This window comes from Microcaecilia unicolor, chromosome 11 (genome assembly GCF_901765095.1).
Source record: "Microcaecilia unicolor chromosome 11, aMicUni1.1, whole genome shotgun sequence".
In the NCBI taxonomy this organism is placed as follows: Eukaryota; Metazoa; Chordata; class Amphibia; order Gymnophiona; family Siphonopidae; genus Microcaecilia; species Microcaecilia unicolor.
Genome location: NC_044041.1, coordinates 58,000,313 through 58,014,959, shown reverse-complemented (window position 1 = coordinate 58,014,959; position 14,647 = coordinate 58,000,313). Strand labels below are relative to the sequence as shown.

The following is a 14,647-nucleotide window of genomic DNA, read 5'->3' as shown; positions in this document are numbered from 1 at the left end:
TTTGGGGTCTAGATTCCAACTCCACCCCCCTAGGCCCATTTTTGTTCTGTTCCAGGCTGCACTCTCAGTTGTTATTTTTCAGGTCAATCTATGTTATGTCCTCGCCGTTGTGAGGCCCAATTGACCCTGTTTGTTGTTTTGAGTGAGCCTGAGGGCTAGGGATACCCCATTAGTGAGAACAAGCAGCCTGCTTGTCCTCGGAGAAAGCGAAAAATACATACCTGTAGCAGGTATTCTCCGAGGACAGCAGGCTGATTGTTCTCACCAACCCGCCCGCCTCCCCTTTGGAGTTGTCTCTTCCCTTGTCTTGCTTTGTAAGTTGACTGAGGGGCACGCGTGCGACGGGCGGGAAGATGGCCGCGCATGCGCGGTGCGTGCACTTGTGCGCACGAGGGCTCTAGCAAACTTTGTTGCTAGGAAGAATTCCGGACTTGGGGCTGCCGTCGGACGTCAACCCATCAGTGAGAACAATCAGCCTGCTGTCCTCGGAGAATACCTGCTACAGGTATGTATCTTTCACTATACTGGGTGTAGTAAGACCGCCCGTGAACCAACAGGCTACTGTTTTCTGAATATTGAGCACAAGCTTGTGATCAGTGATCCATTTTGAAACCATATTCAAACAATCTTGAAGGGGAGTGTTGGAAGGAGAAAAAGGATTAGTACGCCAAATCAGTAAGAGGTTATCTGCGTACAAGTAGCATGAGATCCCAAAGGATTGGATGAAAGTGGCAAGAGGGCTGAGGAAAAGATTGACTAAAAGTAGGGACAAGATCAAACCCTGTGGTACACCACATGATAAGGGTTGAGAGGAAGAGGTGACAACTTGGAATGAACAGCCTGAAAGGAATGATGAAAACCAGGCCAAAACTGAGCTGGATATACCTAGTGAAGAGAAATGGGAAGGGAAGAAATCACGGTCCATGAGGTCAAAAGCCACAGAGAGGACTAGTGAGATGGGAAGTACAGCAAGGTTTTTGTCCAGGTGGGCATGGATTTCACTGAAGAGAGCTGTGAGGACTATCTTGGTACTAAAGTGTGAATAGAACTCAGGTTGTCGTAGGTGGAGAGTGCATATAGGACCTTACAACAAAGGAGGAAGTCTGGAGAAAAACAATCTTTCTTTGTTTTTACATGGGAGAAGGTGGTTCTCTGGCCATTTCTATCCTTCCTTCCCAAGCTGGTCTCGTCTTTCCCTCTCATTCGGTCTATATCCTTGCTGATGTTTGAGGAGGACAGAAGGAAGATTCTGTGGCATTACACAAGTTGGCATCATATTGTGAACATACCTTAAGAAAACAAGAGTTCATGAGGTCAGACAAGCTCTTTATCCTTTTTGGAGGGCTTCATATATTGTTTGAGGCTGTGTAATACTAAAATTCTTGAAAGCGTATTCAACTAAAGGTAGTCGTCTTCTTGAGCAGAACACTCTCTAATTCCACCTGTTGAAGTTTGTAAAGTGGTTTCTTGGGGATCCATGCATTCCTTTGTCTGACATTATAATTTGGATTTCCAGGCTCAAAAAAATGCAGCCTTTGGAGCCTAAGTAATTACTGCTTTGGTACATCCCAAGAGTCTGGACTGATCTGAGGGACAATAAGAAATGGTTAATTAGTCCTTACCTTCTAATTTTATTTCCTTGAGGTCCTCCAGACTAGTCCAGAAACTACCCTATTTTCAAAAATAAGGTTGTAGTTTCAATGTGGTTAGGGTGCTGGGATGTGCATATTTATCTATCTATCTATCTATCTATCTATCTATCTATCTATCTATCTATCTATCTATCTATCTATCTATCTATCTATCTATCTATCTATCTATCTATCTATCTATCTATCAGGTGATGTCTGTTGAGAAATTTGTTATTTCTTAGGGGAGTTAAGTTAATTACTGCTTTATTATGATAAATACTGACTGATCAGGGGGCTGCACAGGATTCTTAAGGGATGATATCACAGCTCAATAGTTCTTAGTCTGCAGGAGAGCACAACCTAGCATCTGGACTGGTCTGGGGGAACTCATGGAAAACAATTAGCAAGGAAGAACTAATTTGCTCCTTTTTTTTTTTTTTTTTTTTTTTTTTAGCCAAAAACCAAAGAAAATGAAGAAGAACTGGAAAGACATGCTCAGTTCCTGCTGGTAAATTTCAACCATATTCACAAGCGGATCCGACGTGTGGCAGATAAATACCTGTCTGGTCTTGTAGACAAGTAAGTAGAGAGTATAAAGTGGAGTGGAGGAGTGGCCTAGTGGTTAGGGTGGTGGACTTTGGTCTTGAGGAACTGAGTTCTATTCCCACTTCAGGCACAGGCAGCTCCTTGTGACTCTGGGCAAGTCACTTAACCCTCCATTGCCCCATGTAAGCCGCATTGAGCTTGCCATGAGTGGGAAAGCGCGGGGTAGTAATGTAAAAAAAAAAAATACATACACATGTCCTACATGTAAACTTACCTCTGTTAACATTCAGAAAATAGACTTACATCTGCAGGCAAGCATATACATGGAACTATATCTACATACCAACACACACAGACGTACAGCATCATACATGCATGTGTAAATGAAGATGTATTAATACACAAGTAAACTTGCACAGGAAAGCACATACATGGAGTTATATCTACATTTATTTATTTTTATTTTATTGCATTTGTATCCCACATTTTCCCACCTATTTGCGGGCTCAGTGTGGCTTACAATACATTGTGAATAATGGAAATACAATTTGTTACAAATTAGTTATGGATTACATTGTGAGAAGTTAAGCGAAGACAAAATCAAAGTATCGTTGGGGAATAGGACAAGGAAAAGAACAATGGAACAGTGGAAAGAGACAACGGGAAATTGATAGGGTAATAGAACATTAGCAAAAGAACATACATACTGACAGACGCACACATACCTGCACGTTCACATGAAAGTATATTAAGAGACAGTACATATGCACAGGTCTGTCCTTTTCCTTTATGCTATGGTGTTAAAATATCTGACTTTCATAAGGGCTTAAAGGAGACCTTTCTTCTGGAAAAACAAAAACATTGAAACTGATGACAGATAAAGTTGGTCCAACTTTTAAGCTCTACAATCCTTTTCTCTCCTTCCGAGATCCTCTGTGCTTGTCCAATGTGTTTGGTTCTTTGTAAGGTGTAAAGCAGAGGTGAGCAAAGTGAGCAAACTTTATGGCCTGTGGGTCATGTCCAGCCCCCAGCCCTCTCTTTTCTGGCCCACTGAGTGTTTTCAGCTCTCCACTGTTACTGGTTTGTCAGTGTTGTAGTGCTGAAGCTGCTTCTGACATCATTAGCAATGGCCCAGTGCCAAGTCCACCTCTACACCTCATAAAACATGGAGGGTTCAGAGTTTTGCTGATGACATCGTCAGGTCTGACCTCAAAACTGCAGTATTAATTTTGAAAATACAAATAAAACCGCAACATCAAAACCAGTCTCATGACAAAAGTGAATGAAAAGGACATCTTTTTACATCAGAGTGCATGAAACCAGCTCACAAGAACTGCTTGAGATCTTCAGTTTTGGACAGTGGTCAGCCACGGTCTCTTTCAGTCTAGTTACCTTTCTTGCTGCTAGCTATGATGTGTGGTCTCTGCACTAGGCATCTGCCTGGAGGTTATCTTAATGAATTAATGTCTGACATTCCTCAGTCTCTGTCCCCATTTCAAGGTTTCCCCATTTGCTCTGGAGTGGCACTGTGCTAAAGACCATGCTGGATATTCTACAGACTCTGTCTCTGTCTCTCAGTGCAGTAAGTATTGGCCCTGTGGATTTCTCATGCCCCCAAACTCTCCCTTCAAACATCTAATCAAAGACTTTGTGGATGATGCAGCAGTGTTTGTAATTGTGTCACAGAACAGGTGACAAAGCTCTACTAAGAATGTTGTTCTCTGTTGGATTTGTAAGAATTGGTGACAGGGCAGAGCTTGTGAGTGTGAAATTCTCTAGCATTGCTTAATGTGTTGTTTCATGCTGCAATAGGCTGATTGTGATCATGCTCTAGGAGTGTTGGCTCGGTGTTTGCCACTTTACTCCTTCCCAACTTGGCCCTTCTTTCACTTTCCCCCTTTGTTTGTTTTTGCTGTCTTCTCTTGTATGGGTGAAAATTTCCCATCTTTCCTGTTATAAGTTGTAGTTCCTTTTCTGTTGTGTTTGATTTTTATTGTAAACCGCTTTGAACTGCTTCTTAGCAAAGGCAGTACATCACATTTAAATTAACTATAAACTATGTGATCGCCACTTCCGATCATCCTACAATTTGTCAGTTATCTGTGTGAATTATTGACTCACTTTTTCTATAGGATGAAATGTTTATTTGTCACTAATGGTTCTTGTCCTTTCTACCACAGGACATTCACAAGGACCAACCTTACTATCACATTCCTGATGCCCCCTACAGAATCACTGTTCCAGATACATATGAAGCTCGAGAGGTAGAGGAGCTGGCTGGCATATAATTCTATCTGTCATTTAGCTGTTGATATCCTTAGTTTTGTCCTGTAGTTTCATGAGGATAGGTGGAGCATCTGCTTTGTCTGTTTGCAGGGGACACCCTGCATTTTATTGTATTGTAGTACTTCATATCCTTCAATGCCAGGCAAGAGTCCAGTCTTCAGCTCCTCGCATGCCATTGAAGAATTAAGCACAGTGATGTCAGTTTTCATCCACTCACAAACTGATTTTTTGCTTCAAAACAGCAATACAAACACTGAATGTTCAATATGTCACATAATAAACCAAACTGAATCAAACAAGTTACTAATAGTCATATTTCTCCACAAAATCCCAACCCCTATTCCAACTAACCTGACTTCAGCACACAAGGCAGGAAGCTTTGTTTCTTATAACCCCTGTCCACTGCAGATTTGAATCAGCAACGCCCCCTCCTCCTCCAATCCCTTCCTCACCCCTCTCTGCAAGCTGATTTTTAAAGGATGGTATCCCATATAGTTTGCAGGTGCAAACTCCCCACCAGGAAGTACACCTGGATTGTTAAACTCCCCCAGCATACTTTATTGGTCCGGGCCCAGCCATTGCTTGTGATGCCCCCTTTCTCCTTTAGAGTGGGGAGAGGGAAGTTTTCAAAAGATTCTTCTCTTGAGATAAATACCACTTTAAGCATGCAGAATCCCTTTCAAAATTGTCCACATTGAGGGGCATAATTGAAAGGGGCGCCCAAGTTTTCCTGAGGACGTCCTTGCAGGACGTCCCGGTGAAGGGGTGGGGAAACCCGTAATATCGAAACAAGATGGACGTCCATCTTTCATTTCGATAATACGGTCGGGGACGCCTAAATCATGAAATTTAGGTCGACTTTAGAGATGGTTGTCCCCAATTTTCGGTGATAATGGAAACCGAGGACGCCCATCTCAGAAACAACCAAATCCAAGCCATTTGGTCATGGGAGAAGCCAGCATTCATAGTGCACTGCAGGGGCATAGCCAGACAACAGATTTTGGGTGGGCCTAGGCAAGAAGTGGGTGGGCACCAAGTGTTCTTCCCCCCACACACCACCACCACCAAGAAAATATCCCAGCTGGCAGGAAAACGCTTCTTTCTACCTTGGCAGTCTGCAACAGGCATGCACTGAAAACTGAGCATGCGCAGGTGCCGGTATCGTGGAGAATAGCATTTTTGTTACCTTCTTCAGCTGGCGGAGCTTGGGATCCCCACCAACTACCGCTAAACGTACGCTACTGTTGGGTGGCCTGAGCCCTAAGTGGGTGGGCCCTGGCCCACCTGTGGCTACGCCACTGGTGCACTGGTCCCCTGACATGCCAGGACACCAACCGAGCACCTTAGGGGGCACTGCAGTGGACTTCAGAAATTGCTCCCAGGTGCATAACTCCCTTACCTTGGGTGCTGAGCCCCCCCCCCCCAAACCCACTCCCCACAACTGTACACCACTACCATAGCCCTAAGGGGTGAAGGGGGGCACCTAAATGTGGTACAGTGGGTTTGTGGTGGGTTTTGAAGGGCTCACATTTACCACTACAAGTGTAACAGGTGGGGGGGGGGGGGGGGGGGGGGGGATGGGCTTGGGTCCGCCTGCCTGAAGTGCAGTGCACCCACTAAAATTGCTCCAGAAGACCTGCATACTGCTGTCATGGAGTTGGGTTTTACATTTGAGGCTGGCAAAAAATATTTTAAAAGTTGTTTTTTTTTTTTTTTTTTTTTTAGGGTGGGAAGGGGTTAGTGACCACTGGGAGAGTAAGGGGAGGTCATCCCCGATTCCCTCCGGTGGTCATCTGCTCAGTTCGGGCACCTTTTTGAGGCTTGGTCGTAAGAAAAAATGGACCAAGTAAAGTCGCCCAAGTGTTCGTCAGGGATGCCCTTCTTTTTTCCATTATCGGTCGAGGACGCCCATGTGTTAGGCACGCCCCAGTCCCGCCTTCGCTATGGTTCCGACATGCCCCCGTGAACTTTGGTTGTCCCCGCGATGGAAAGCAGTTGAGGATGCCCAAAATCGGCTTTCGATTATACTGATTTGGGCGACCCTTGGAGAAGGACGCCCATCTCCTGATTTGTGTCGAAAGATGGGCGCCCTTCTCTTTCGAAAATAAGCGTAATTGTGACTTAAGAATGTCTGTATTTTTGCCACAATGTACCTCAAACTATGCGTGAATAATTTCCTGTCTGACCATCAGTGGTTTCCTTAGCATCCCTCCGGACCGGACCAGGATTGGACTGATGGGTTGTGCTCGCCTACCAGCAGGTGGAGACTGAGAAAAACTCTGACTCTAGAGAGCCAATAGGAGCCCTGGCCATGTGACCTTAGCCTCAGTATTTTCTCAGTCTCCCAGCAGGTAGGAAGCGAGCCCATTAGTCTCTCTCTCTCTCTTTTAGAGGTTTACAATAAGAACAACATTGCTACCTCTTCTTCTGTGCCTAGGAATTCTCTGTTAGACGCTGGTCAGGTAGGGACTTCTTTTCCTTTCTTTTACAGCCTCTGGGGGTGTCAAACTCGGATGTCTCCGGGTCCCTCCCCCCTTCCTCCCCATCTCCCATACTTAGCTGGGAAGGACTACCCTTTGTTTAGAAAGGTGTATGTCTTTGGGAGAGGCAGCCACTATAGAAAGTTAAATCTTATAAGTATTTTAAGGAGCAAGCTACATCCCCCGGCTTCTAACGAGCAGACAGCTATGTGTTGTTCTATTACTCTTCAGCGGAGTTTTCCCCATTACTTTAACGAGCAGGCAGCTCTGGTTGCTGTTTTTAGGTGTCTATATTATCTAGCTGGTTAAAAAAAAAAAAAAAAAAAGAGGCAGCAGTAATTTGGAGGAGTTTAGGTGTAAAAAAAAAAAAAAAAAATTAAAGACAACTTGTCCCCACTGACTGAATGAGCAGACAGCTCCGTTTGATTGCATGGGAATGCTGTGAGTCAGCTGTGTAAAAAAAAAAAAAAAAAGAGTAAGCGGCAGCATTTTGTTTTCAGCCCTCTGAGTTGAGCTGTATTTTATTTAGCACTGCCGTTTTAGTCTCATGGAGCAGAGAGTTATTCATGCTTGCTTGGTGTGGAGGATAACGGGGGACTATTAGATGTACTGTATTGATTTGGTATTAATCTTGCTTCTGCAGAGTATTGTGAAGGACTTTGCTGCTCGCTGTGGAATGATTCTACAAGAAGCCATGAAGTGGGCTCCTTCGGTCACTAAATCCCACCTTCAGGTACTGTCCATAGTTCTGTGTGTGTACATTTAAGGATCAGTCTGTAGTAGAGAAGGACTGCTCTGGCTCTGCAATAGACAAAGAATGTTGTACAAGGCTTTACAGGATAGGTATTGAGGGAGGAAGCCAGATCATCAAAAGTGGAGATCAGCAGGATGTGCTGAGTGAAAGGATTTTCCTGTAGAAACAAAATGGAGCCAATGTTTTATAAGCTAATGCTTGAGTATTGGGATACTGTTGGATACTCCCTGAATTAGTTACAGCTGCCAGTTATGTCCATGGGAAAGGCCCTCTTGGAGCAGAGAGCTTATTTGGATCCCTTCTGCATACCCACTGTGATATCACAATAGATCCCAAATGACTTTGGAGAAGTAATGTTATCTGACTAGATTATGCACAACTAACAAGTATTTCAACTTTCCAATACTCCAGGCAGTTGGAATTGCCAGCCATTTCTTCAGTGATTCTGCTCAGTGTTTTCTTTTTGAATGCTGAAGTTTCTTTTTGGTGCAGTCAGTATAATGTAGTTTTTACACACATTAGGATGCACTTATGGTCAGCTCAATATGCAAGGTAATCGTAGGCATTTTACCAGTAAGAAAACACAAAGTAAAGCTGTTTTCTAGAAACCTGTCGGAAGTATAGATTTCTGTTATTGTTTTATAATTGCAAGGACACACCTTCTCAGAAAGTAGACTTGCCTGTTCACAATTGGTTGCTTATTCCTTACTTTCTTTCTTGTCTGCAGGAATACCTGAGCAAGCACCAGAACTGGCTGTCTGGCTTATCCCAGCACACAGGCCTGGCCATGGCTACTGAGAGCATCCTGCACTTTGCAGGTTACAACAGACAGAATACGATGCTAGGGGTGAGTGCTAAGCACCAGCTCACCATGTGCTGTCTTTCTAAAATATATTCACTGTCACTTCCATTTTTAAAGGAATGAAGAGAACTAGATTCCTAAAAGCACTTACATAGGTTACTATAGGGGTCATTTTCAGAGCACTTAGATTTACAAAGTTGCATTGGTTATTATGTAACTTTGTAAGTCTAAGGGCTGTAGATGTATATATCCAGGAGGACAACTCCTAACATTTATTTATTTATTGTATTTATTTATTTTCCGAGGACAAGCAGGCTGCTTGTTCTCACTGATGGGCGACGTCCACGGCAGCCCCTCCAATCGGAATCTTCACTAGCAAAGTCCTTTGCTAGCCCTCGCGCGCCGATGCGCACCGCGCATGCGCGGCCGTCTTCCCGCCCGAAACCGGCTTGTGCCGGCCAGTCTTCTTTTCTCCGCGCTCGGTACAGTAGTGTTTTGCCGTTCGTGCCCCGAAAAGTCGACCTCGCGCGTCGTTTTCGACTTGTTTCTGTGTGAAACTGTAGAAATTGTTCGGAAAGACCTCTTTTGGCCTTTCCCTTCCTCTAGTTCGAGTTTTTTTCGCCCCGGTAAGTTTTCTTTCGTCGTCGGGGTAGGCCTTACTTAGGCCCCGGTCGAAATTTCCTTCCCGCTATTTTTTCTGGTGCCAAATTTCGCCATTTCGTCTTTTGATCTCACCGGCATGATTTTTCCGCCCATGACATCGAAGCCTTCCAGCGGCTTCAAGAAGTGCACCCAGTGCGCCCGGGTAATCTCGCTCACTGACAGGCACGCTTCGTGTCTTCGGTGTCTGGGGGCCGAGCACCGCCCTCAGGCCTGTAGTCTGTGTTCCCTTTTACAGAAGCGGACTCAGATAGCGAGGTTAGCCCAGTGGAACTTTTTGTTCTCGGGCTCTTCGTCGGCATCGACACCGGGGGTATCGAGTGCATCGACGTCTTCAGCGTCCAGACCTTCATCCTCGGCCGCCAGTGCATCGAGGCATCGACCCTCTGCATCGGCGCCGAGACATCGGACGACTGTATCGACGTCGGTGGTACCGGGACCTCGTCTGCTGATGTCGTCGGACGGTGGTGCTTCGTCTGGAGTGCAGGTGAGGGCTGTCCATTCCCCTGCTGGTGGCGGTGAGCCTTCGGGTGGGTCTCCCCCTACCCTGAGGGCTCCTGCGGTACAGCCCCCCCCCCCCCCCCCCCCCCCCCGAGATCGACCCTCTTCGGTCTAGGCCCCGAGGAAGAGACGGCTGGATTCTACGTCCTCCTCGTCGGTGCTGGGAAGCGCCGGTGACGTGCTTCGCAAAAAATCTAAGAAGCATCGACACCGGTCCCCTTCCCGTGTCGGCACCGAGAGCTCTGGGTCGCCGAGGGAGTCGGCACCCAGCAGGCATCGGCACCGAGAGGACCGCTCACCCTCTGTTCAAGAGGTGTCGATGCGCTCCACTCTGGACAGCCCGGAACAGCCTCCACGCCCGGAACAGGTTCTGACGTCGACGCCTGCATCGACTTCTATGCCTTTTTCTGCAGCCGCTCTGAACGAGAGCCTCCGGGCCGTTCTCCCAGAGATTCTGGGAGAGCTGTTGCGCCCTACCACCGGTACCGTCGAGCATGGCGCCGGCTGGTCCATCGCCCGAGGTGAGGTCACCGGCGTCGGTGCTGCGTGCGGTACCGACTGCCGTCGCCTCCCAGGAGGGCTCCCCGACTACGTCGGCGGAGGGAGCTTCGCCGATGCGGGCGAGGGAGTCTACCTCTCGACGCCCACATCGTGGACGTGGCTCCACGGAGTCGAGTCGGGCGCGGTTGCAGACACAGGTTCGTGAACTTGTGTCTGACACCGAGGGTGAGGCCTCGTGGGAGGAAGAGGAAGACATCAGGTATTTCTCTGACGAGGAGTCTGAAGGTCTTCCCTCTGATCCCACTCCCTCTCCTGAAAGGCAGCTTTCTCCTCCTGAGAGTCTGTCTTTTGCTTCCTTTGTCCGGGAGATGTCTACGGCCAACCCCTTCCCGGTGGTTGTGGAGGACGAGCCCAGGGCTGAAATGTTTGAGCTCCTGGACTATCCTTCTCCACCTAAGGAAGCGTCCACAGTACCCATGCACCATGTCCTTAAGAAGACATTGCTGGCGAACTGGACAAAACCTTTAACTAATCCCCACATTCCCAAGAAGATCGAGTCCCAGTACCGGATCCATGGGGACCCAGAGCTGATGCGCACCCAGTTGCCTCATGACTCTGGAGTTGTGGATTTGGCCCTAAAGAAGGCTAAGAGTTCTAGGGAGCATGCTTCGGCGCCCCCGGGCAAAGACTCTAGAACCTTAGACTCCTTTGGGAGGAAGGCCTACCATTCTTCTATGCTCGTGGCCAAAATTCAGTCCTACCAGCTCTACACGAGCATACATATGCGGAACAATGTGCGGCAGTTGGCGGGCTTGGTGGATGCGCTCCCCCCTGAGCAAGCCAAGCCTTTTCAGGAGGTGGTCAGGCAGCTGAAGGCGTGCAGAAATTTCCTGGCCAGAGGGGTGTATGACACCTTTGATGTTGCGTCCAGGGCCGCTGCTCAAGGTGTGGTGATGCGCAGGCTCTCATGGTTGCGTGCCTCCGACCTGGAGAACAGACTCCAGCAGCGGATTGCGGACTCGCCTTGCCGTGCGGACAATATTTTTGGAGAGAAGGTCGAACAGGTGGTAGAGCAGCTCCACCAGCGGGATACCGCATTCGACAAGTTCTCCCGCCGGCAGCCTTCAGCATCTACCTCTACAGGTAGAAGATTTTTTTGGGGAAGGAACGACTGTTCCCTACTCTTCTGGCAAGCGTAGGTACAATCCTCCTTCTCGACAGCCTGTGGCCCAGGCTAAGCCCCAGCGCGCTCGCTCTCGTCAGCAGCGTGCGACTCAGCAAGGCCCCTCGGCTCCCCAGCAAAAGCAAGGGACGGGCTTTTGACTGGCTCCAGCAGAGCATAGCCGACATCCAAGTGTCAGTGCCGGGCGACCTGCCAGTCGGGGGGAGGTTGAAAGCTTTTCACCAAAGGTGGCCTCTCATAACCTCCGATCAGTGGGTTCTCCGAATAGTCCGGCAAGGATACACCCTCAATTTGGCCTCAAAACCTCCAAATTGTCCACCGGGAGCTCAGTCTTACAGCTTCCAGCACAAGCAGGTACTTGCAGAGGAATTCTCCGCCCTTCTCAGCGCCAATGCGGTCGAGCCCGTGCCATCCGGGCAGGAAGGGCTGGGATTCTATTCCAGGTACTTCCTTGTGGAAAAGAAAACAGGGGGGATGCATCCCATCCTAGACCTAAGGGCCCTGAACAAATATCTCGTAAAAGAAAAGTTCAGGATGCTTTCCCTGGGCACCCTTCTTCCCATGATTCAGGAAAACGATTGGCTATGCTCTCTGGACTTGAAGGACGCCTATACGCACATCCCGATACTGCCAGCTCACAGACAGTATCTGCGATTTCAGCTGGGCACACGTCACTTCCAGTACTGTGTGCTACCCTTTGGGCTCGCCTCTGCGCCCAGAGTGTTCACAAAGTGCTTGGCTGTAGTAGCAGCGGCACTTCGCAGACGGGGGGGTACACGTGTTCCCATATCTCGACGATTGGCTGGTGAAGAACACATCCGAGGCAGGAGCCCTGCAGTCCATGCAGATGACTATTCGCCTCCTGGAGCTACTGGGGTTTGTGATAAATTACCCAAAGTCCCATCTTCTCCCAGTGCAGAAACTCGAATTCATAGGAGCTCTGCTGGATTCTCGGACAGCTCGCGCCTATCTCCCAGAGGCGAGAGCCAACAACTTGTTGTCCCTCGTCTCGCGGGTGCGAGCGTCACAGCAGATCACAGCTCGGCAGATGTTGAGATTGCTGGGCCACATGGCCTCCACAGTTCATGTGACTCCCATGGCCCGCCTTCACATGAGATCTGCTCAATGGACCCTAGCTTCCCAGTGGTTTCAGGCTGCTGGGGATCTAGAAGACGTGATCCACCTGTCCACGAGTTTTCTCAAATCCCTGTATTGGTGGACGATTTGGTCCAATTTGACTCTGGGACGTCCTTTCCAAATTCCTCAGCCACAAAAAGTGCTGACAACGGATGCGTCTCTCCTGGGATGGGGAGCTCATGTCGATGGGCTTCACACCCAAGGGAGCTGGTCCCTCCAGGAACGCGATCTGCAGATCAATCTTCTGGAGTTGCGAGCGATCTGGAACGCTCTGAAGGCTTTCAGAGATCGGCTGTCCCACCAAATTATCCAAATTCAGACAGACAACCAGGTTGCCATGTATTACATCAACAAGCAGGGGGGCATCGGATCTCGTCCCCTGTGTCAGGAGGCCGTCAGCATGTGGCTCTGGGCTCGCCGTCACGGCATGTTGCTCCAAGCCACATACCTGGCAGGCGTAAACAACAGTCTGGCCGACAGGTTGAGCAGGATTATGCAACATCACGAGTGGTCGCTCAATTCTCGTGTAGTGCGACAGATCTTCCAGGTGTGGGGCACCCCCTTGGTGGATCTCTTCGCATCTCGAGCCAACCACAAAGTCCCTCAGTGCTGTTCCAGGCTTCAGGCCCACGGCAGACTGGCATCAGATGCCTTCCTCCTGGACTGGGGGGAGGGTCTGCTGTATGCTTATCCTCCCATACCTCTGGTGGGGAACACTTTGTTGAAACTCAAGCAAGACCGAGGCACCATGATTCTGATTGCTCCTTTTTGGCCGCGTCAGGTCTGGTTCCCCCTTCTTCTGGAGTTGTCCTCCGAAGAACCGTGGAGATTGGAGTGTTTTCCGACCCTCATCACACAGGACGAAGGGGCGCTTCTGCATCCCAACCTCCGGTCCCTGGCTCTCACGTCCTGGATGTTGAGAGCGTAGACTTTGCCTCTTTGGGTCTGTCAGAGGGTGTCTCCCGCATCTTGCTTCCAGGAAAGATTCCACTAAGAGGAGTTACTTCTTTCTATGGAGGAGGTTTGCCGTCTGGTGTGACAGCAAGGCCCTAGATCCTCGCTCTTGTCCTACACAGACCCTGCTTGAATACCTTCTGCACTTGTCTGAGTCTGGTCTCAAGACCAACTCTGTAAGGGTTCACCTTAGTGCAATCAGTGCATACCATTACCGTGTGGAAGGTAAGCCGATCTCAGGACAGCCTTTAGTTGTTCGATTCATGAGAGGTTTGCTTTTGTCAAAGCCCCCTGTCAAGCCTCCTACAGTGTCATGGGATCTCAATGTCGTTCTCACCCAGCTGATGAAACCTCCTTTTGAGCCACTGAACTCCTGCCATCTGAAGTACTTGACCTGGAAGGTCATTTTCTTGGTGGCAGTTACTTCAGCTCGTAGAGTCAGTGAGCTTCAGGCCCTGGTAGCCCAGGCCCCTTACACCAAATTTCATCATAACAGAGTAGTCCTCCGCACTCACCCTAAGTTTCTGCCAAAGGTTGTGTCGGAGTTCCATCTGAACCAGTCAATTGTCTTGCCAACATTCTTTCCCCGTCCTCATTCCTGCCCTGCTGAACGTCAGCTGCACACATTGGACTGCAAGAGAGCATTGGCCTTCTATTTGGAGCGGACACAGCCCAACAGACAGTCCGCCCAATTGTTTGTTTCTTTTGATCCCAATAGGAGGGGAGTGGCTGGAGGAAAACGCACCATATCCAATTGGCTAGCAGATTGCATTTCCTTCACTTACGCCCAGGCTGGGCTGACTCTTGAGGGTCATGTCACGGCTCATAATGTTAGAGCCATGGCAGCGTCGGTAGCCCACTTGAAGTCAGCCACTATTGAAGAGATTTGCAAAGCTGCGACGTGGTCATCTGTCCACACATTCACATCCCATTACTGCCTGCAGCAGGATACCCGACGCGACAGTCGGTTCGGGCAGTCAGTTCTTCAGAACCTGTTTGGGCTTTAGGATCCAACTCCACCCCCCGAGGGCCCTGTTTGTTCTGTTCCAGGCTGCACTCTCAGTTAGTTGGTAAATTTTTTAGGTCAATCTCAGTTATGTCCTCGCCGTTGCGAGGCCCAATTGACCTTGGTTGTTGTTTTGAGTGAGCCTGGGGGCTAGGGATACCCCATCAGTGAGAACAAGCAGCCTGCTTGTCCTCGGAGAAAGCGAA

The 14,647-nt window shown here is 48.6% G+C and overlaps 1 protein-coding gene across 1 annotated transcript in view; it reads left to right on the top strand.

Annotated features, from left to right (window-relative positions):
- Window positions 1-14,647, top strand: part of PI4KA (phosphatidylinositol 4-kinase alpha) — a 205,370-nt gene that overhangs the window by 130,419 nt on the left and 60,304 nt on the right. Inside the window, exons 25-29 of the mRNA XM_030219598.1 lie at window positions 2,086-2,210; window positions 3,678-3,759; window positions 4,358-4,441; window positions 7,587-7,676; window positions 8,425-8,544. Coding sequence (XP_030075458.1) covers window positions 2,086-2,210; window positions 3,678-3,759; window positions 4,358-4,441; window positions 7,587-7,676; window positions 8,425-8,544 — 501 coding nt within the window. The remainder of the gene's footprint in view (window positions 1-2,085; window positions 2,211-3,677; window positions 3,760-4,357; window positions 4,442-7,586; window positions 7,677-8,424; window positions 8,545-14,647) is intronic.